The sequence below is a fragment of the Dasypus novemcinctus genome, chromosome 10 (assembly GCF_030445035.2).
Source record: "Dasypus novemcinctus isolate mDasNov1 chromosome 10, mDasNov1.1.hap2, whole genome shotgun sequence".
Classification (NCBI taxonomy): domain Eukaryota; kingdom Metazoa; phylum Chordata; class Mammalia; order Cingulata; family Dasypodidae; genus Dasypus; species Dasypus novemcinctus.
Genome location: NC_080682.1, coordinates 67,997,871 through 68,019,531, shown reverse-complemented (window position 1 = coordinate 68,019,531; position 21,661 = coordinate 67,997,871). Strand labels below are relative to the sequence as shown.

Sequence of the window (21,661 nt, the reverse complement as noted above, 5' to 3'; positions counted from 1 at the left end):
GGGCAACTGCAGATGCTTTTGGTCCTAATGTACTATTTTGTTGGACAACTGAGGTTCCATCCTCACTGCTTAAAGGGCAGAAGGGAAGTCTCTAAGGGAAGCTGCAGGAACTTTCAGCCACATATATTAAATTGTTGGGTACTCCAGAGGGTCTATTTCCACCCCTGGCAGGAGAGTGGTGGGCCAGAGCCATGTTAGTCTACCTGGTCAGCTGTGGTCAGTTTTAACTTGCATGGCTTTAACCCACATTGCTGCTCACACTTGCAGCACCATCCCTGCCTAGGCAAGTGAAGATGGTGTATGAAGCTTTATCAGTCTCTCCAACAACTACAGACAGTCTTGACCTGCATGGTTTGGATTACTACACATGGCCGCAGTTCTGTCACTGCCTCTGACAGAAGAGGAAAGTGGGAGGAACTTCATTGGTCCCTGGGGCAATGCAGGCAGCTTGATCCTTCACAGCTTACAGCACCAACTACATCCTTGACTCCTCCAATACAACTAGCAAGGGAGAAAGGGCAAAAAAGTCCTAAACTAAAGAAAGAAATTGCACCCAGAATAAATACGTCTAGTAATCCAGATACTAAGACACCAACAAAAATTTACAATCCATACCAAGAAACGGGAAGTCAAAGAAATAAGATAAGCCTCCAAATGACATAAAGGAGTTGAGACAACTAATTATAGATGTTCAAACAAAGCTCCTTAATAAATTCAATGAGATGGCTAAAAAGATTAAGGATATTAAGCAGACATTGGGTGAGCACAAAGAAAAATTGAAAGCATACACAGAAAAATAGCAGATCATATGGGAATGAAAGGCACAATAAATGAAATGAAAAAAAAAAAGCCACACAAATCACTGGAGACATATAACAGCAGATTTGAGGAGGCAGGAGAAAATATTGGTGAGCTTGAAGATATGGCCTGTAAAAATAACATACAAATGAAAAGATAAACAAAATAATGGAAAAAAAAATTGAACAGCATCTCAAGGAACTAAATGATGGTAAAAGATGTGCAAACATGCAGTCATGTGTGTCCCAGAAGGAGAAAAGAAGGGAAAAGAGACAGAAGGGATATCTGAAGAAATAATGGCTGAAAATTACCCAAAGCTATTGAAGGACATAGTTATCTGTGTCTATGGAGCACAATATACCCCCATCTGAATAAATTTGAATAGGCCTACTTTAAGACACATACTAATCAGAATGTTAAATGCCAAAGACAAAGAGAATTCTGAGAGCAGCAAGAGAAAAGTGATTCATCGCATACAAAGGATACCCAATAAGATTAAGTGCTGATTTCTCATCAGAAGCCATGGAGGCAAGAAGGCACTGGTATGATTTATTTAAGATACTGCAAGAGAAAACCTGCTGGCATTTTATATCTGGCAAGGTTAACTTTCAAAATGAGGGCAAGTTTAGAATATTTACACATAAATAGAAATTAAGAGAGTTTATAACAAAGAGATGGGCTTTGCAGGAAAAAGTGAAGGGAGTGCTACAGTCTGAAAAGAAAATGCAGGCAAAGTGACTTGGAAGAGTGTTGAGAAATGAAGATTATGTCAGTAAAAGTAACTAAGAGTCTCAAAAGATTGGTGAAAATAAATATAAAAGATAAATACCAAAGTTCAAAATGGGTTGAGTAAATACTGCCTTTACAGAAATAACATTGAATGCTAATGGGTTAAACTCCCCAAAGGACAGACTGGCAGAATTGAGAAGAAAATATGATTCTTCTATGTGCTGTCTGCAAGAGCTTGACCTTAGACCCAAGGATACCAATACATTGAAAGTAAAAGGCTGGAAAACGTTTTTCCATGCATGCAGTAACAACAACAACAACAACAACAACAAAAACAAAAAACAACTGAAGATCATTTCTTATATTGGATTAAATAGACTTAAAAAAAAACTGTTATTAGAGACAAGGAAGGACATTATATATTAATAAAGGGCACAATTCATGAGGAAGAAATGACCATCATAAATGTATATGCACCTAACCAGGAGGCCCCAAATTACATGAAGCAAATAATGACAAAAATTGAAGGGAGAAATAGAGGTCTATTCAATCATAGTTGGAGACGTCAAAACACCATTCTGCATTGGATATAACATTTGGGCAGAGGATCCATAAAGAAACAGCTTGAATAATATGATAAATGGACTAAACCTAGCAGACATATATAGAACATTGCACCCCAAAACAGCAGGATATACATTCTTCTCCATTGCCCATGGATATTTCTCCAGGACAGACCCTATGTTGTGTCACAAAGCAGATCTCAATAAATTTAAAAAGACTGAAATTATTCAAAGCACTTTCTCTTATTATAATGGAATAAAGTTGGAAACAAGAGGCAGAAAAGGGAAAAAATCACAAAAATATGGAGATTAAACAACATACCCTTAAATAATCAGTGGGTCAAAGAAGAAATTGCAAGAGAAATCAATAAATATCTTGAGATGAGAATGCAACTTATCACAACCTACAGAATACAGCAAAGGCATTGCTGAGAGGGAAATTTAAAGCCTTCCATGCTTACATCAAAAAAGAAGAAAGATCTAATATCAATTACACAACTACACAGTTGGGGGAAGTAGAAAAAGAAGAGCAAAATATTCTCAGGCAAGCAGAAAGAATGAAGTAACAGAGATCAGGGTAGAAATAAATGAAATTGAGAACAAAATACAGTATTAACAATATCAAAATTTGGTTCTTTGAGAAGATTAACAAAATTGACAAGCCCTTAGCTAGACTGACCAAAAAAAAGAGAAGATCCAAATAAAATTAAAAAATGAAAATGGGGGCATTACTACTGACTCCACAGAAAAGAGATCATAAAAGGATATTTTGAACAACTGTACACCAACAAACTAGACAATGTAGAAGAAATGAAAAGAATTCCTAAGAATGTACAAAGAACCTACAGTGACCCTAGATAAAATAGACCTCAGCAAACCAATCACAAGTAAAGAGATTGAAACAGTCACTAAATAACTCCCCAAAGTGAAAAACTCAGAACCAGATGCTTTCACAGGTGAGTTCTACCAAGCATTCAGAGAAAATGTATTACCAATCCCACTAAAAATCTTCCAAAAATTTGAACAAAAAGGAATGCTACCAAACTCAATCTAGGAAACCAATATCACCCTAATACCAAAGCCAGATAAAAAATATCACAAAAAAAGAATATTACAGACCCATTTCACTAATGACTATGATGCAGAAGTCTTCAACCAAATATTTGCTAGTTGAATCCAACAACACATTAAAAGATTTATCCATCATGATCAGGTGGATTTTATACCAGGCATGCAAGGGTGATTCAACAAAAGAAAATTAATCAACATCATACACCACATTAATAAATCAAAGAAGAAAAATCACATGATCCTTTTGATTGATGTAGAAAAGGCATTTGACAAAATACAGCAACCTTTCTTGAAAAAATACTGAAAAAAATAGGAATTGAAGGAAACTTTCTCAACATGATAAAGGCCATATATGAATAATGCACAGCTAACATTGTAATCAATGGTGAAAGACTGAAAGCTTTCCCTTTGAGATCAGGAACAAGACTAGGATGTCACTGTCACCCCTGGTGTTCAATAATTTAGTGTCAAAGATTCTAGGTAAAGCAAGCAGGAAAAAAAAGAAATAAAAGGCATCCAAATTGGAAAGGAAGAAGTGAAACTTTTGCTATGATATGATCCTATATCTAGAAAATCACCAAAATCTACAACAAAGCTGCCAGAACTAATAAACAATTTCAACAGAGTGGCAGGAATCAAGATTAGTATGCAAAAAATCAGTTTCTATACACCATAAATGCACCATTTGAGGATGAAGTGAGGAAAAAAATCAATTTACAATAGTGTCTAAAGAACCAGATATTTAAGAATAAACCTGAACAAAGATGTAAAGCACTTGTATTCAGAAAACTACACTGCTTTGCCAAAAGAAGTTTTTAAAAGACCTAAACAAATGGATTGGAAGATCATTTATCATTAACAAATGGATTTGGAAGATCAAATATCATTAAGTTGTCAATTCTATCCAAATTGATATACAGATTCAATGCAATCCCTATAAAAATTCCACCAGAATTTTTTTTTAAAAAATGGGAATCACAATAATTAAATTTTTTTGAAAGGGTAAGAGGCCTCAGATGCATGGTCTCACTAATATGAACTAAATATGGAGAATAAATGCATGGAATTAAAACCTACAGTATAGGTTATTAGAAAGTAAGAGGAGGACTGTGAAGGGGTACTGATGCTTAATGTATGTAGAAGTTTTAATGAACTTGACTGTAAAAGAGTGGAAATGGATAGAGTTGATGGTAACCCATTATAGTGAATAGAACTAAAACATCTGGTTTATAAATGGAATTGTGGCTGAAAAGAGTAGTCTAGAGATAGAAACACCTGTTGAAAGAAAGCTAGAGAATAACCTAAGGAGTGAATAACATATGAACCCAAAGGTGGATGAGAATTGTGGTTAATGGTACAAATACAGGAATGTCCTTCTATGAACTAGAACAAACATATCACTATTAGAAGGTGGTAAGAATGTGGAGAAGTATGGGAAAAATACAATTTAACATATGAACTATAGTTAACAGCAATACTGGCATAGTCTTCAATCAATTCCAAATAAGTACTCTGTTAATAATGGGGGGGGGGGACGGTTCAGAAAAAAAACAAAAACAAATGTGTTCTATAGACCATAGTTAGTTGAAACTGTCTGATGGTATTATCTCATGATTTGTAATAAATGTTCCACAGCAATGTAGTGTGTTAGTGGAGAGGAGTTGTGTAGGAATTCCACACATATGCATGATTGTTTTGTTAAGTTCATACTTTCTCTAATAAATATATGTTAAAATAAAATAAAAATTAAAAAAAAATTAGTAATGAATAAATGTAAGGGCAAAATGCAACCACATACCAAATTAGATTTATTAGTATTGTACTAATGGAAGAGCTTGCAACATTGATATAAAGATAGTGGTTACAAGAGGTTCTAAGGGGAGAGGGAGGGAAGAATAGTTGGAGCATAGGGCAATTTTAGAGTACTGGAATTGTTTTGCATGAGATTGCAATGGTAGATAAAGGCCATTTAACGTTTTGCCAAAACCTCTAAAAATGTACAGTGCACAGTATAAACCATAATGTAAACTATAGACCTTGGTTAATAGGAATGCTTCAATATTGGTTCATTGATTGTAATAAATGTACCACACTAATGTAAGATGTTATTAATAGGTGAAAACGTGGGAGTGGCAGGGTTATATGGAAATCCCTTATACTTTCAGTGTAATTTTTCTGTATTCTAAAACTTCTCTAAAATAAAGTGTATTTAATAAAAAAAAAAGCAGATAAACAAACAAAAAATCAAACAAACAGCAAAACAGAAAAAAACCGAAAGGAGGAGTGGGGTGGGAGGGGGTGGGGGGGAATACGGAACCTCTTATATTTTTTAATGTAATATTTTTTTTGTGATGTAAATACCTTCAAAAAAATAAAATTTATAAAAATTATGGGCTGGGGGTGTGGGGATTGGGATATATGGGTACCTCTTATGTTTTTCATGTTTTTTTAATGTAAAGTTTTGTGATCTGTTAACTTTAATAAAAAACTGTAAAAGATAAAAAAAATTAAAAAAACAAAGGAGCTATTAAAGTTAATGCTGTTTTAAAAATGAATGGTGGTGGTGATGGTTGTATAATACTGTGAATGTAATTAACAACACTGAATTATATATTTAAACGTGGTTAAAGGGGGAAATATTAGATTGTACTAGAATGAAATTTTTTTAAAAAAATCCAGGAAACTGCAAACACAGTGAACCCTAAGTTAAACCATGGACTAAAGTTAATAGCACAATTATAAAAATGTGCTTTCATCAGTTGTGACACATGTACCACACCAATGCAAATTGTTAATAATAAGGTGGTATATGGGAATCCTATATTTTATGCATGATTGTTCTGTAAATACATGAATTCTTTAATTAAAAAATAATAGGGTGAAATCTAGTTAGACACAATCAATAAGCCTAATAAGAATATGCCACACATTTTCATTTTCTGCCTGCTATATTTTAGTAAATATTTATTTATCTACAAGTATTGAATATATTTGCTAAAATCAAATTCCTGGAATCTTAAGCTAGGAAAATGGAAATTATAAAATGGCCCCCAAAAAAATCAAATATATGCTAGGGAAAAACAAAAAGAGCTCCTAAAGTCTGTTGGTACAGAAATATAAGACCAATGACATACAGTCTTCCAGATAGTATGCTGTTTAATAAACTTAATTATATGACAATCAGATATAGAATCACTGATAAAAATTCTAACAGGATATTTTTAAAAATCTACTTTTAAAATTTGGAATAATATTTTTTGATAGTGTTCTTGTTGAGTGTCATGAAGCTGGTAAAATAGAAAAGTTTATAAATGCATATTTATAGAAGATATTTTATTAAGGTGGAAAGGTAGAATCGCCATTTATAAGTTTATAAATTAGCCATTATCTTGGTGATTGAGAAGCAGAATTATTGATTCTAATCAGTCATTTATGAATGAGGATTTTATGGTTGCTGAAGCTGAAATTAAAGTTGGAAGGACTATCAAATAAGAGACACATGAGGTTTTCAGATAAGAATTCAACATTTGGCACAAGGATCTCTTTACAAACTGGCATAAAAAGATTAAAAAATTTTTTTGAGGTAGTCACGTAACCTGGATATATTTGTTTTTATTCTAAAATAAATGGTTTCTTGAGTGATAATTGATGTAGTATGTATTTTAATATTCCAATGAACAAATTGTACATAGAAATTAATGTGTGTATGGACATATTTGTATATTATACTAATAGAATTCTCTAAAAGTCAAATAATTAAAAACATTCTGGGGCCATTTACAGGATTTGTAAAATTTCCTACAGCTTTTATTAATACTCAATTTTACCTTGGTTAGCATCTAATAGCAAAACTAAATTTCATAATAGAGAATCTATGTCATCTTGAAAAAGTTAAAATATGTTTAATACACTGTTACTGTTTAATAAAGCAGAGACCATGTAAATCTATTTGCTAATATGTCTACCCTTCCAAAATATTCTGTTCATAGACAAATCCTAAAATCTTTTTATTTAAATGGTAATCACTTGAAAGTACCTGCATTCAGCATACAGTCTAATATGTGCATCCTGGGAACAAATTCATATTGATATTTGTGCATTTTATGTATAACAGTTTTAGAATGAGGTCACAACCATTTTAAGAGTTTTTAAATTAATTCATTCACTAAAATTTTTGAGTATCTATTTGCATTTTTCACTGAGGACATACCTAAGTGTATAATAATATAAGAATCATAGTTTTATGTTTTTTGAAAAACTTAACAGAGCTCCCAAGTTTGTGAGTAAAGCAGATACATGAAATATCACAAACATTGAACATCTCCATGTTTGTAAACCTACTTCAGATTTTCTGGAAATGAACATGTCCTAATCCATTGCATGATATTTACAGTCAAAGTTTCCTCCTTTTCTTTTTTCTTGTTTTTTCTTGTCTTTTCTCTTCTTTTCTTTTCTTTTCTAAGAAGCACCATGCAGACCAAGTAAATGGAGAAATATTTTGAAGCTATGAATTTAAGATATTCAGCTATTGTCAAATAAGATAAAAACAACAAGCTTATTCCTCAGCAATAGCACAATCTTCATTAACAAGCATTCACTGAAAAACACCTGCAAGGAGAATAATGTTTCCTACTGTAGACACCCGGATATATTCAGCTTTTAGTTTAGGTGAAGGAGCAGGAACTGAACGTAAGCAATAAGGACCACAAAAACAACAGCAACAACAAAAGTGCTCATTCAATGCTCAACAAACTTATGTGAAGTGAATATTTCTACACCTCTATTTGCTCACAGCAGCACTTTTATTATGTTATTTTACATTTTCTCTTTCACATTTTAATGTGAATGATATTTGTGAAAACTCTTTTACAAAATAACAACAGAAATTTTCAGAGAATAGTACACATAATCACATCATTTGATCACATTAAGAATTTTATTTGCTCATCATGCCTCCTAGATTTTTGTATACATTTTATTCATATGAATTAAAAACACAGATTGTCTTTTATTTTCTATATTTTCACTCAACATTAGAATAGATTATGTAAAGCTCTTGTGTGTAATTTTTTCACTTACATCCAATTTGATTCAGGAACAAAAACACATGCACACTCCATAATATGGATTATAGATTTTTTTCCCAAAACTTGGACCAGTGGAAATTGTTTTTCCCCAATAACAATTTAATCTGAGCATCCATCCAAGAAAATAATTATAACTTTAATTTATTTTTGATAACTGTATAATTTTTATTATGCATTCTGTGTTTTAACTGTCTTCATATCTGTAGCCCACACTAACACCGCATGTGAGCCTTGTGAAATCAAATAATCTTCTGTTGTACATTTGTATTCTCAAGATTTCACACAATATGAGATTCATAGGTGTCAGTAGATATCTGTGAGTGACTGTCATAGAATATGTATAAATGAATCAATACTTTGGCACAGAAAAATGTGTGCCATGTAGACATTATGTTTGATAGAAGCTCAAAGGAAGGAACTATCACAGCAAGAAGGCAGGTCGTAGAAACCTTTCTGAAGCAATTGCAGGCAGGGAAATTAGAGTAGGCATTAGACATGGAAGGAGGAGAGGAGAAAATGAAAACTGGGATAATAACTAGATCAAATCAGGTTCAGGAATTAGAATCTGTAACCAGACCAACTGGGCTGCAGGAGATTGTGTATATTAGTAAGAAAAATGTCTGGTGAGAGATGGTCAAATTTTGTTTTTCCCACAAGTCAGTCTATTTATTTTCAGTGTGGTGCACTATGATTTTAGCCATACTTTGTGAAGATTGCTCTAAAAAGAATATGTTAAATAAGTTTAGGAATGGAGACTATTGGAGTACGCTAGTAATTTGGCTCTTTGAGGCACCCAGCAGATGGGAGCTTGGGTTAGCTGAAGGGCAATGGAATGAAAATTTAGGAATGGTAAGAAGAAGCAGTATGAAAAAATCAGTAAGATTTCATGGCTGACTTTTCCCCTTCCCTTTGCTTTGATGTTAATATGTATTCTTCTGTCCTTTTTTATGCAGTTGATTTGATTTGGGTGATTACCCTGTTGAGAAAAAAAGAAGAAAAAACAAATCTTCAAAATTATGCAACTCTTTACTTAGACCTCTCCATATTTACCATGTCTGTAATAAAATATTCATAATGAGAAATACAGCATGAAAAGAGTCACGGAGATCTAAGACACTGAGTTTACTACTCATGAACTTCTATTATCTGAAAATTGTACTACATATCTCTTATCTCCCTCCTTGTTTTCAGGGAATCTGGCCAGTTTGCAATAACATTGTCTTTGAATATTAAGTTTCACAACTGAAAGAGAGTGGTGCACATGTGCATCCAAAATGTCACAGATCTTTCAGTAAAGATTTTTTTTTAATAAAATTTCTAATCTCATGAAAACTGCAAATTTCTACTCATCAAACATTTTAGGTTAAATTCCAGAAATCTTTGTGTGGCATTTGGGAATAGACTGGAATTCTGGCAAAGAAAGTGGGAAAAAGAGACAGAAAAGTACAGATTCCAACTATTAATTGGGACCACATGTTAAATACCAAACTGAGGTGACTTGATTATATAATTTCCTGAGACAGAAAAAGAAAAATAGATTTCATTTGAATCTGTTGAAAATATGGATAATTTTTCTAAGTAACATGTACATAAACATGTTTTGACAATTTTCTTCCTCTTCATCTGATCTGGATAAAGAAATACAATGCTGCACACTCCTAATAATTGAAGGGTTTAGAAATTTCTTAACTTATTTACTTGTATATATAGACTGTGTTTAAGTGCCTCATCAGAGATACTTTCTTGACTCACTCTAAACTGTATGTCTTTTATTATTTTACCAGGTTTCACTGGTCCTCAGGTTTCTGATGTTTTATAATTTATAATTAAGTTATTATCTGTGGTGATATTTGAGGTGTGAAGTGGTACAATATTAATTCTACATGGGATTTCAGTAAGTTGAGGGTAAAAACTGACAGCCATAGGGAAGCCACTATAAATAAGAAGAGTTATATCTAAAATGCTATGTGAGAAGATATAGTAAATGCTGATGAATATCAATTGATCAAAACTTAGGTTTAAAAGTAGCAAGATAGGGAAAAAGGCAAAGAGTAAAGAAAACAAATAGTGAAATAGATAAATCCAAGCATACTGATTACATTACATTACATGTAAATGTCTAAATGTTTCAATTTAGTGAAAGAGATTGTTGGACTATACAAAATGTAAGACCTAATTGTATGATATCTATAAAAATGCACTAACCCTATAAAGACACAAATCACAAATAAAATATAGAAAAATGTACATCATTAAGACTACTAACAGAAAAAAGCTGTCATGTCTATTGGAGAAATATTATTCAAATTCTATCAGTTTACCCTCTCCTAATGCTGAATTTGTTTATTCTCAGCTAAGTGAGACTTATTTTTGTGCTTGGGTCTTCTTTCCCATGTTGTATTTTGGAAATTATCTCTAGGTAGAAAGCCATGACAACTGTAGGGATTATTCTGTGCATTCCATCTTTATTAGAGATTATGGTCTGGTAATTTCTGTTGTCCAATATCTGAAAATACTTGTTTCAAATATTTTTGTCCAGTTTTCCAGTTTATTGCAAGAGGGCTGGTGTGTTGCCCGATGCTCAGTCATAGCCACAAGAGATATTTGTTTAATTGATTTTTGACAAATACTGTCAGGTATTTCAATGGGTTATGAATAACAGCATATTTGTATGTTTTAAAAAGTGAACCTGGATGTCTACCTCATATCCTCTCAAAAATTATAATTCAAAGAATATTATAAATAAAAACAAAACTCTAAAACTCCTAGAAAATATTTAGGAAAAAACTTTTCATGACTTTGGGGCAGATAAAATTTTCTTATATAGGACTCAGCAAGCATTAACCATAATTAGCAGTGATAAAGTGAATTTTATCAAGACATACTAGAGTGATTTTTTGCCTCCCCAGGGAAAATCAAATATCAGTTTATTCTTGCTGCTGCATATCCCATTTTCATTCCATAAAGTTCTAGAAAAGAGATATATTCTCCAGTCAGAATTATTCCATAATCACACAAATTTAGAAAGAATAATACATATGTCACATCAATGAAATAAAGGCTCTAAGAAGACTGCTGGGGAAAAAAAAAAAAAACCTTAACTTTATTCAACACATATTCCACATAATCAAGTCCCTATCTCTCTTTCTTTTTTTTTTCTGGTGAACATTATTAACATCTAATTTAATGGCCCTGTGAAACACCATTTTAGAAACTCTAGCATGAGTTATGGAATAGAGAGGCTCTTGCAGAGTCACTAATGGTTTGGAAAGTATTTGACACTGTATTCATTTGGCAGGACATCCTGGTCCCTGAAAATCTATTTGAAGTAGTTAAGGAATGCCTATTCTGGAATCTCAGTCTTCTAAGCAGACAAAAAAGGTTAATATAATAAATAGTAATGTTTAAAACTGGTCCTGTGTAGTTTATCCTACTTAAAATTAAAGTTTTCTATTTTTGAAAAATATAAATTGTGAGGAATGGATATTAGAGTATATTATACAATATTGATATTTCTAACATCCAAATCAGCATTCAAAATTCCCACCTGAGTGTTGGCAACTTGAATAAATTCAATGTTAGTTACTATGTTACCAAAAAAATTTTTTTAAAAAGGACAGAAAAAGGTGTAAGTGCTATAAGTAGAAACATAAAGTTTAAGTAGTATAGACTATACAGAGCCAATTTTAAGTATATTATTATATTATTAAATTTAATAATCTATACCTGTTTCTAATCATTTGTGATAAACAAGTTAATCAGGTATGAATTGTTTAATACACAAATGTTCATGCCAGGTGTACTTCACTGATCTTTTCTCATTTTTAAAGTGGGTTATTTTTACTCTATAATCTGAGCAACCCTGCAGAGTTGGAACATATCAGTATATATTTCCTCATTGTAGTTTCCATGACTTTAAATGTAGGGGAATACATACATCAAATTGTCTTTTAAATCCCTGATTTTTTGTCCTGATTTATGTTGAGTACAAATATTTGCAAGAAGACATTATTAAATGAATTGATACCTTACTTCCAATTTGTGTAAAATATTTCATGGCACTGAAATTCTAAAGAAGCATTTTAGAATTTCTTTTCTTCACTAAAGAGAGAGAAAAAAATATATAGGCAAAGATTTCTGTCAAACTAGGACAGCTGTACCCCTGAGTGCTTGACTGGAAAACAAAAAAGGAAAAGATATTCAAAGTCAGGTGGAAACTGAGTGAAGAACTGTTAAATTTGATGTATTCATTCAGTCATTTATTCACTCTGCATAAAAAGCTAACTTTTCTGATGGTGCTAATAAAATACACTCTCTCTTTAGAGTTGTTATGAATAAGGTATACTTTGCCATTACACCGTTTGCTCTGGTAGAACCAGTATGAGTTTTAACATCCTATGGGGTATACAAAGTTCTTTGAACTCCTCTAGTCCCTCTATGTAATAAAGGGTGTGGGGGAACAATTTGGGGAGGTTATGTACAATATGACTATAAGAAAAGACAGAAAAGCCTGAGTGTAATGAGGCAGATATAATTGAACAGCTTATATTCAATATAAGAGTATAAAAGAGTTTATATTCCTATGGGTAAAAACACATGGGCTCCAAATCAGAAGGATCAGACATATGAATCTAGGTCAATTATGGAAGGTTCAAAGGGTTAACAGATGTGCCTTTACTCATGCCAGAAGAGAGAGCAGATGTTCAGAAGTCTGCAAGAATAAATGCCTTCTGAGAATCAAGGAGCGCTTTGAGTGCAGTATTCAGGAGTCAGGAATATAAGACGACTCTCATCCCATAGTCCTTAAAGGGAAGCAAGATCCTGTGATGAGTCTTTGTCTATATCATGTTAGGGTATGATATGAGCAGCATCTACATGATGTTAGGGATGATCGCTTGTTCTTTCACAGGTTGCTTTCTGAAATTAGTACCTATTGCATATTTGATACTAAAAGCATTTTATAAAATAACATATGAGAACCTAAAGCTTACATGTTATTTTATAAAACACAGTGATGGGGGAGGTTGTTGGTGTGAGAAGAGTGGGTTGGGAGGTGTGGGGGTATACGGGAACCTCTTTTTTTTAATGTAACATTTTTTGTGATGCATATCTTCAAAAAAATACGATTTAAAAAATGATGGGGTGGGGGTGGGGAGTGGTTTGTAAGGGAACCTTTTATGTTTTTTTAATGTAACATTCTGTGTGATCTATTAACTTCAATTTAAAAAAAAAGAACCTAAAGCAAATTAAATGTAAGGCAAATATTTAGAGTAGACTGGGACACTATTGGAAGTGCTGAATGAAGTTTCATTTTTTAAAAGAACATGTTAATTCTAATTAATCATAATTTTAATTGAATAAAAATAACATTTTTTACATTATATATTTAACAGTTTATATACGTTTATCATATCTCACACATCACAAAGGTCTTATCTGTGAACTAAGTATGGACCAATGGTGCTGTCATATCTAAAGACATTCTTAATATTTTACCACTTCTTAGCAGTAAAAGTTTATTTCTTTCCTCAGAATAAAAGCTTGAAAAACAAACTCTTGTCAGGAAACAAGCTGTGTGGAATCCATGCAGAAGAGGTAAGTTAGTTTTCTCTTATTCTTTCCTCAACTAGATTAAAAAAATATTAGTGCCAATTTTTTCTTTAAACTAGATACTTGGTAACATTTTTCCTAACGTAAATGTAAATAATTAAATAAAATATAACACATTTTAAATTCTGGATATTTTAAAATTTCTTTATATCATATACTCCCACCACATCCAAATTTCATAACCTACAATGTGACAAGTGAAGTAGACAGGAAAAGAGTAATTATGAAAAGACTACCATTCCTCTAAAGAAAATCATTTCACCTTTCCTACTTTATAAAAACAGCATAATATCTGTATTCTCTGATACCATTTTGGTCATTGTTTATATAACCCTTATGTCCTTCTGGTATATATATTTTATCTGATTTATGTAGATAGCAAATAAAGACTGAAGACCCAGTACAAACCTCTTATATAATGTCTAGTAATATTTGGTTCACTGGAGAAAAGGAGCCATCCCATCAGGATCACTGCTGTTTGATTAGTAAAAAGATATTCATTAAAGTTAAGAAATGATAGCACCTCCACATATTGGGAACTTAATTTATTATTATAAGGGGAAGAGTTTAAAGGACATCAGAATGAGAAAAGAAAGAAATCAAGGAATGATGAGAAAATTCTTACCTGCAAAAATATGAAGATGTTTAGTTGCAAATATAACAAGCTTAACAATATTAATAATGACTCCCAGAAATAAGTATTCATTAGGCAAGGAAACCTTTACATGAAAAAAGATTTTAAATATTAATGATTTACCTGGATGTATTATTTTAAATGGTCCTATGCCAATGTCATTTGCCTATATATAAAATTGATACTGCTTTCTGTTGAAAGATCAGAAGAAAAAGGATCAGCTGATACAAAAAAAAAATGTTTTAAGTGATTACGATCTCCATCATGTGCCTAAATAGGTGATATCTCAGGAAAAAAAAACAAAAAACAACTATACTTTCCTAAGATGGTTTTCTGGAATCCTTGCTTAATAGGATTTTTTTCAGATTTCTTTAGTAGCAAATACCTGTAAGCCCAATAAATTTTCATTTCTTTATGTCATCTATGTGATATACAATTTATCTACCAAATTTTATGATGGCAACAGATCTTTACAGTGAAGGATGCTGGGCTTGACCATACTCAATAACCTTACTCAACAAATACATTACTGGGCTCTAATTCCAGGACAGGACATTTGTTTCATATTCATCTTAGTTAAAAAAACAAAAAGAAAGCTTTTTAAAAAAGACATTCTGGCTAACCCAGTTTTAACTGAAATAATTACTTCCTGTACTTCTTGTCTGCCAAATTTATCCATTCTTTATGATTCCTTGTTTAATGCAATAGAAATATATTCAAAGTAAATGTGATTCTTTATTCCCTAAGGAAAGGAGAAACAAATCACTGTTTTCCAGATCCTAAAAGAAGCAGATGCAAAGATAATATAAGATATGAAAAAAAAATATTGAGAAGAGTCTGCAAATGGTAAATGAGAAGGATAAGAAATAGGCAGGAGAAACTTCATACCACCATGCAGATTTGACCTCTTTGAAGGAAAGGAAGGCAAAAGAAGGCTTGGGTTGAAAGAGTACATTGACTTGCACAAGACAGGAGTTTACCCCTTTTCCATAGTAGTCTAGAAGTAAGTGGCTTGGTGCTGGTGGAACAGCTCTACAGTCTTCAAACATGAATCCACCTCCAGTTCCAAAAGACCTTATTATTTCCTTGCAAGGACTAGGATGATGACTTGGTGAAGCATTCCTTTTCAGGAGCCCAGTTAGGAAGTGATGGAACATATAGCATTGTACCCTGTTTGCCAGAAATATAATCATATGCCAAGAAAGTATAAAATGGGAGGGTGTAAAATTTTATCTCAAGGGTGGCAGTCATGGGTCCAACCTAAACTTGAGGTTTCAAAGAAGCTGAAAATTTAACTTGGTGGATAAATAAATGTTGTTATCACAATCACTAAAATGCAAGTCTAACTTGCTATAAAATAATCCATTTTAGAATATGCCTTCCATTATTATTGATTAAAAATGAATGGAAATTTTCAGCACATAGAAACAAAAGGTTGAGTCCCTATAATTTGAAAAACCAAACTGAATGCTTTCTGGGTCTGAGCCTGTGGTATATTTCTTCTATTTCCATTGCAATTTTCTGTTGGGAGAAGAATATCTTCTTTCATTGTTAATATTGTCTAGATTTCTAGAAATAGTGTAAATGTAGTCTGTGAAGTTTCTGAATATCAATTAATTGAGGTGAATCAATTGGAATGGCATTTTGAATAAGGAAGATCTTGATAGAAACCATATTTCGAGATTTCCAACTTGTTCTCAGGGGCCATACTCACGTACTTGGAGGAGGATGGCTCCTGGGAGAAGGTATTGGTAGTGTCTATTTAAAAAAAGAAATAAAAAGTACAACAACAATAAAAAACCATCCTGGACTTGCCTGTATTCTTAACCTTTCAGTTCAAGAATGATTAATTTTTGTCTTTTCAAAGCCTGAAAGGATATATTATCTCTGCATTCTTTATTTATACATTCATAGATGCTTCCTGAACTAGTGCTGTATAATGTTGAAGTGTACTTCAATCTATTGTTTATAAGGTATTCATTTGTCTTATACTTTTATTTATAAGACATTCTCTATAAATATTATAATATTTATAGAGAAAATTTAGAGTACAAAATGTTGATGGTGGGAGAGACAATTTTTCGTCTGTCATAATACACTTCAAAAGAATATGTGGCAAATTTAATTGCATCGTTCACCAATACCATGAAAAACAAATTAGCAAAGTCATCTAAATTTAAGACATTTAGTAACTAAAATAATATAGACTCACTTTCTATATATGGCCTTAAATTTTGGTATTCATATATGAATAAAATATTCAACTGCCACTGATCAGTTATAGGATTGCTAATATTTTAATTTGCCAAGGCAGAATATTAAAAACAATAGAAGCTACTACAAATTCTAGCTACTATCATCATCACCATTTATTAATACAAATAATAGTGTTTGGACATCAATATGTAGGAAGGATAATTTCAGACTAAAAAATAAATTAAACTTTGCTAAAAATGATCTATCATGACCTTTACCTCCACTTCCTTTACTTCCTTCTTCATTTTCTTCAAGTTAGAAAATGTAAGTGTATTAAATTACTAATCCATGTTTCTGTACTTGCAGTCAAAAAAAATCCAAACCCAACTGAAGGAGCTTCGTTATGGAAAGAAAGATTTACTATTTAAGGTAAGCATCTTTCTCCCTTCCCCCTTCAACTGGCCTACCCAATACATAAACTAACTAAAGTATTATTTATCTTTAAATTTAGCTTCTGGATTTTCTGAAGAACTGTAATTATATTTGAATACATTGTGAAGATACTTTCATTTTCTTGCTTCTTAATTGAAGGAGATAAAACATTTCTAATTTCCTGGATATATTCTCTTTTTACATTTATTTTTTCTTGTTTTTTTTAAAAAGAAACATAGAATACACAAAATATTACATTAAAAAATATAAGAAGTTTCAATATACCTCATTCCCCACCCACCCCACTCCTCCCACATCAGCAAGTTCTTTTATCAGTGTGGCACATTCATTGCATTTGATGAATTCATTTTGGAGCACTGCTACACGGCATGGATTATAGTTGTAGTTTACGCTCACCCCCCAGTTCATTCAGTGGGTTATGGCAGGATATATAGTGTCCTGCATCTGTCTCTGCAATATAATTCAGGACAACTCCAAGTCCCAAAAATGCCCGCCTATCATACCTCTTAATCAAAAGCCAAATTAAAAATTAAAAAAAAACAAAAAATAAAAAGCCCTTAATCAAAGCCAAGTATCATTCCAAAGTGTTGTAATGTTTCTTTGTAATCTTTTATTACTGTAATACAATATTGAGAAATATTGAATTTTGGCATATCTACATTAAAGAGTACATTATATTGAACACATTTTAGGGGATAGGGATGTAGTTTGCTGATGATCTATATTCTTGACTTCCAGACATTTATGCATAAAACTCTTTATTATTGAGTTTAATTATATTTAATTTTTGTTGATCAATATTGGTTATTGATACTTCCCATTACAAGACAATTCAGTCAAAGTCTATGGATATGTGTAGGATGAAAAATGACACCCCAAAGTTATCTACTTTCTAATCTCTGGAACCTATGTATGTTACTTTATATGGGAAAGGGATTTTGCATATATGATTCAGCTAATGATATTGATATGGGAAGATTATCCTGGACTCTCTGGGTGGGCCCAAAAGACAGTCATAAGATTCCTTTTATAAGGGAGAAAAGAAAATCAAAGGGGAGGAAAAAGGTTATGTGACAATGGAAGGAAGAGGAGAAAATGCAATGAAAAAGAGCATCCTGAAGGAACCAGACCTACCAATGCCTTGACTTCAGTACCATAAGACTCATTGCAGACTTACGACCTCCAGAACTGCAAGAGAATAAATCCATGTTGTTATAACACTAAGTTTGTGGTAATTTCTTATAGAGGCATTAGGAAACTAATGGAGACATTTTTTCCCCATGAGAGGTGAGATAAAAGGCAAGTGCTTTTAATTGTGTTTCTGGTTACATCTCTATTGCCAAATGTAGTAAAGTGATAGAGCATTAGGCTCCTTGTAGTAAGAATAATAATTTACTTAATAAATAATAAGCTGCAAATTTTTTTGGGCGTAATATTTCCACTTTCAAACTGTTCACTGCAATGATCAGCTCAATCTGTAACTGTCAGGCCTAAATGGAAGAAAGATCACTGCCCATTTTATTTAAAGGGTCTGAAATTTTCTGTTTTTCCAATGAGTACAATAAAGGAATAGCTTATCTCTCATCTTCAGAAACTTAACTTTTGGCTTAGTGTTGTGCGAAAATGCTCCTATAGGTCAACCAATATTTATTAGAAATCATTCCATATTAAGCACGGGTATGGGCAAATATTACCATTTGTTCCTTCATAAATATGCCATTCCTTTGACTTCATTTATAATAAAAAAATTTCACAGTATTCCAAGAGAACCATGACTTAATTCTCACTGATGCTTACTGACTGTACCTCCCAGCACTTCACTTATTATATATTTAAAATCAATAAGGTAAAAATATGAAATCCAAGGCATTTGCTGACTACCTTTAATCTTCCAGACTGATAAAACCAATGCATCTTCATTCATGCATTTGGGCTTGCATACTCTCTTTGTGGTCATCAACAATAATTAGTTGAGAATGTCAACAAATATTGAGGATTGTGTTTGTTTCCCTTTGCTATGAAAAGTTTAAGTACCTCAGTGTTTTAGTTTCTTGGCTGCTTAAATAAATGCCATGCAGTGTTTCAGCTGTAAAATGGGAGTTTATTGGCTCAAGGTTTTGCGGCTAAGGAAAATAGATAATCAAGGCATCAGCAAGGGAATGCTTTCTCCCTAAAGACTGTGGCATTCAGGGACTGGCTGCCAGATACCTTTCGTCCTTGACTTTTTGTCACATGACTATACACATGGCAACATCCACTCCTATCTCTTCTTGTTTCCATTTCTCAAAGAAATCAAGAGAACTGTATATGAATAGACAAACCTTCAGCATATTGTATGAATTAGAATGTCTTCAGCAATATTCTTTCCTTTCACCCCCGAAAAACTGTTTAACGTAGGATTTTATTAATTCAAATAACAAGAGGCCCAGAAGAACAAAAGGTTTATAATTGATTCATTAGTTCAACAATGTCTTCATGAACCAAGGCTTTATTTTTTCACTGCAGCTTTCCTTATCCTCATCCTCAACTCTCTGATTTGTTCTTAGTCTTGAGTCCTTGTAACAAGACAGCTGCTAAATATCCATCTGCTCTGTCTTTACCCAAGTCTTTTCAAAGTCAGAGAAAAAAAAGTGTCTTGCATATCACTCTGTGTAAAGGAAAAGAATTATTTTTAATAAGTCCCTCTAAACTAGGTCATGTATCCATGAAAAAAATGTGAGATCTTAGCATTTTCCACTTCTGTTTAGAAACTTTTCTCAGGAAGCCAAGTATAGAATTACCATAAAACCAGGCAATCCAGCTACTATTTATATACCCAGAAAAATTGAAAACAGGGAGTCGAACAGATATTTGCACACTGATGTTCATAGAGGCATTATTTGTAATTGCCGAAAGATGGAAGCAACCCAAGTGTCTATAAACTGATGAATGGATAAATACAATATTGTATATATATAATGGAATATTATTCAACTATATAAAGGAATGAAGTCCTGATGTATGCAACAACATGAGTGGATCTTGGGGACGTTGTACTGAGTGAAGTAAGCCATACACTAAAGGACACATTATATGATCTTACTGACACAAACTAATTATAATAAACAGACTCATAGAGTCAGAATCTCAAATATAGGTTAACAAATAATAGATTGGGGTTTGAGAATGGGGAGTTGATACTTAATTTGTACAGAATTTCTGTTTAGGTTGATTTTAAAGGTTTAGAAATGGATGATGGTAATGGTAGTACATTATTGCGAGAGTAATTAACAGCACTGAATTATATAAGTGAATGTGGTTAAAAGGGGAAAATTCAGGTCATATATGTTACTAGAGTAAAAATTAAACAATAAAACAGGACAGTATAACCTTTTGTGAACCTTATTATAGATAACCAACTATAGTTAATAGTGTAAGTACATGAATGTTAACAAATGTGTAGGACTAATACAAATTGTTAATCATAGGGTGGTGTATGGGGAAAAATACACCTAATTTAAATTATGGGTGATATGTAATAATACTAGCTTAATAATATTTCATCAATTATAGCAAAGGTAATTACTGTTTAAAAAAAAGCACAATTACAAAAACTACTATCATCAATTGTAACAAATGTTCCACACCAATGCAAGGTGTAGGTGGTAGGGTGGTGTATATCTTGTGTATGATTATTCTGTAAATCCACAACTTCTCTACTAAAACATTTAAAATTTTTTATTCTAGTGATATATGTACAAACTAAAATCTCCCTTTATAACCACGTTCAAATGTGTTTCAGTGCTGTTATTCAAAATGTTGTGCTGCCATCACTCTCACCCATTACCAAAATTTTTCCATTATTCTACATAGAAACTCTGTACATTATGATTTTAATTAACCCTCTTATAAAAGAGGCACATTTTGTTTTTAACTTTAGGGATAGTTATATTGAATATTTATCTAAAAATTAAATAGGTTGCTAAAATTATTGGATAACAATGCTATCGATAACTATTGTAATTACTTTTTAAAAAATTGGTAACAGTTTCTTTTCTAATTAGAAGAGTTAAGCAGTAAGAGTAATTTTGCATGTAGTATTTATTCAATAAGGAAGAATCTCATTAAGGAAACAAAAGCAAAAAAGCAATAACAAAATTTATGTTGAGATGTTATTAAATTACTGTTTTAATATTTCATAAAAATGATTATTGGAAAGCTTGAACATTTATTTTAATAGGCAAGCCATTTAATTTCCTTTGCATAATTTTATTTAGTTTTTGGTAATTTCAAAACTATTACCACAATGCTCCTCAATTGCCTAAAATCCAGTCTAGTAACACTCATTTTGAGGTGGGGAATGGGAGAGAGTTTAAGTTTTGTTATCAGATTTCCAAAAGCAGATATTGATAAATTAAATTGGAAATATTAGCTCTAAACTCCATTTCATGTCCTGTAGGGCTATTGATTAGATACAGCCTGGGCAGGAAGTTTTCTTGAATTTACCTTTCATTTTGAAATATATTATACATTTGGCACAC

The 21,661-nt window shown here is 32.2% G+C and overlaps 1 protein-coding gene across 1 annotated transcript in view; it reads left to right on the top strand.

Moving 5' to 3' along the window:
* The window catches only part of LUZP2 (leucine zipper protein 2), a 608,759-nt gene that overhangs the window by 405,650 nt on the left and 181,448 nt on the right, over positions 1-21,661 (top strand). Inside the window, exons 6-7 of the mRNA XM_023592163.3 lie at positions 13,781-13,843; positions 17,055-17,117. Coding sequence (XP_023447931.1) covers positions 13,781-13,843; positions 17,055-17,117 — 126 coding nt within the window. The remainder of the gene's footprint in view (positions 1-13,780; positions 13,844-17,054; positions 17,118-21,661) is intronic.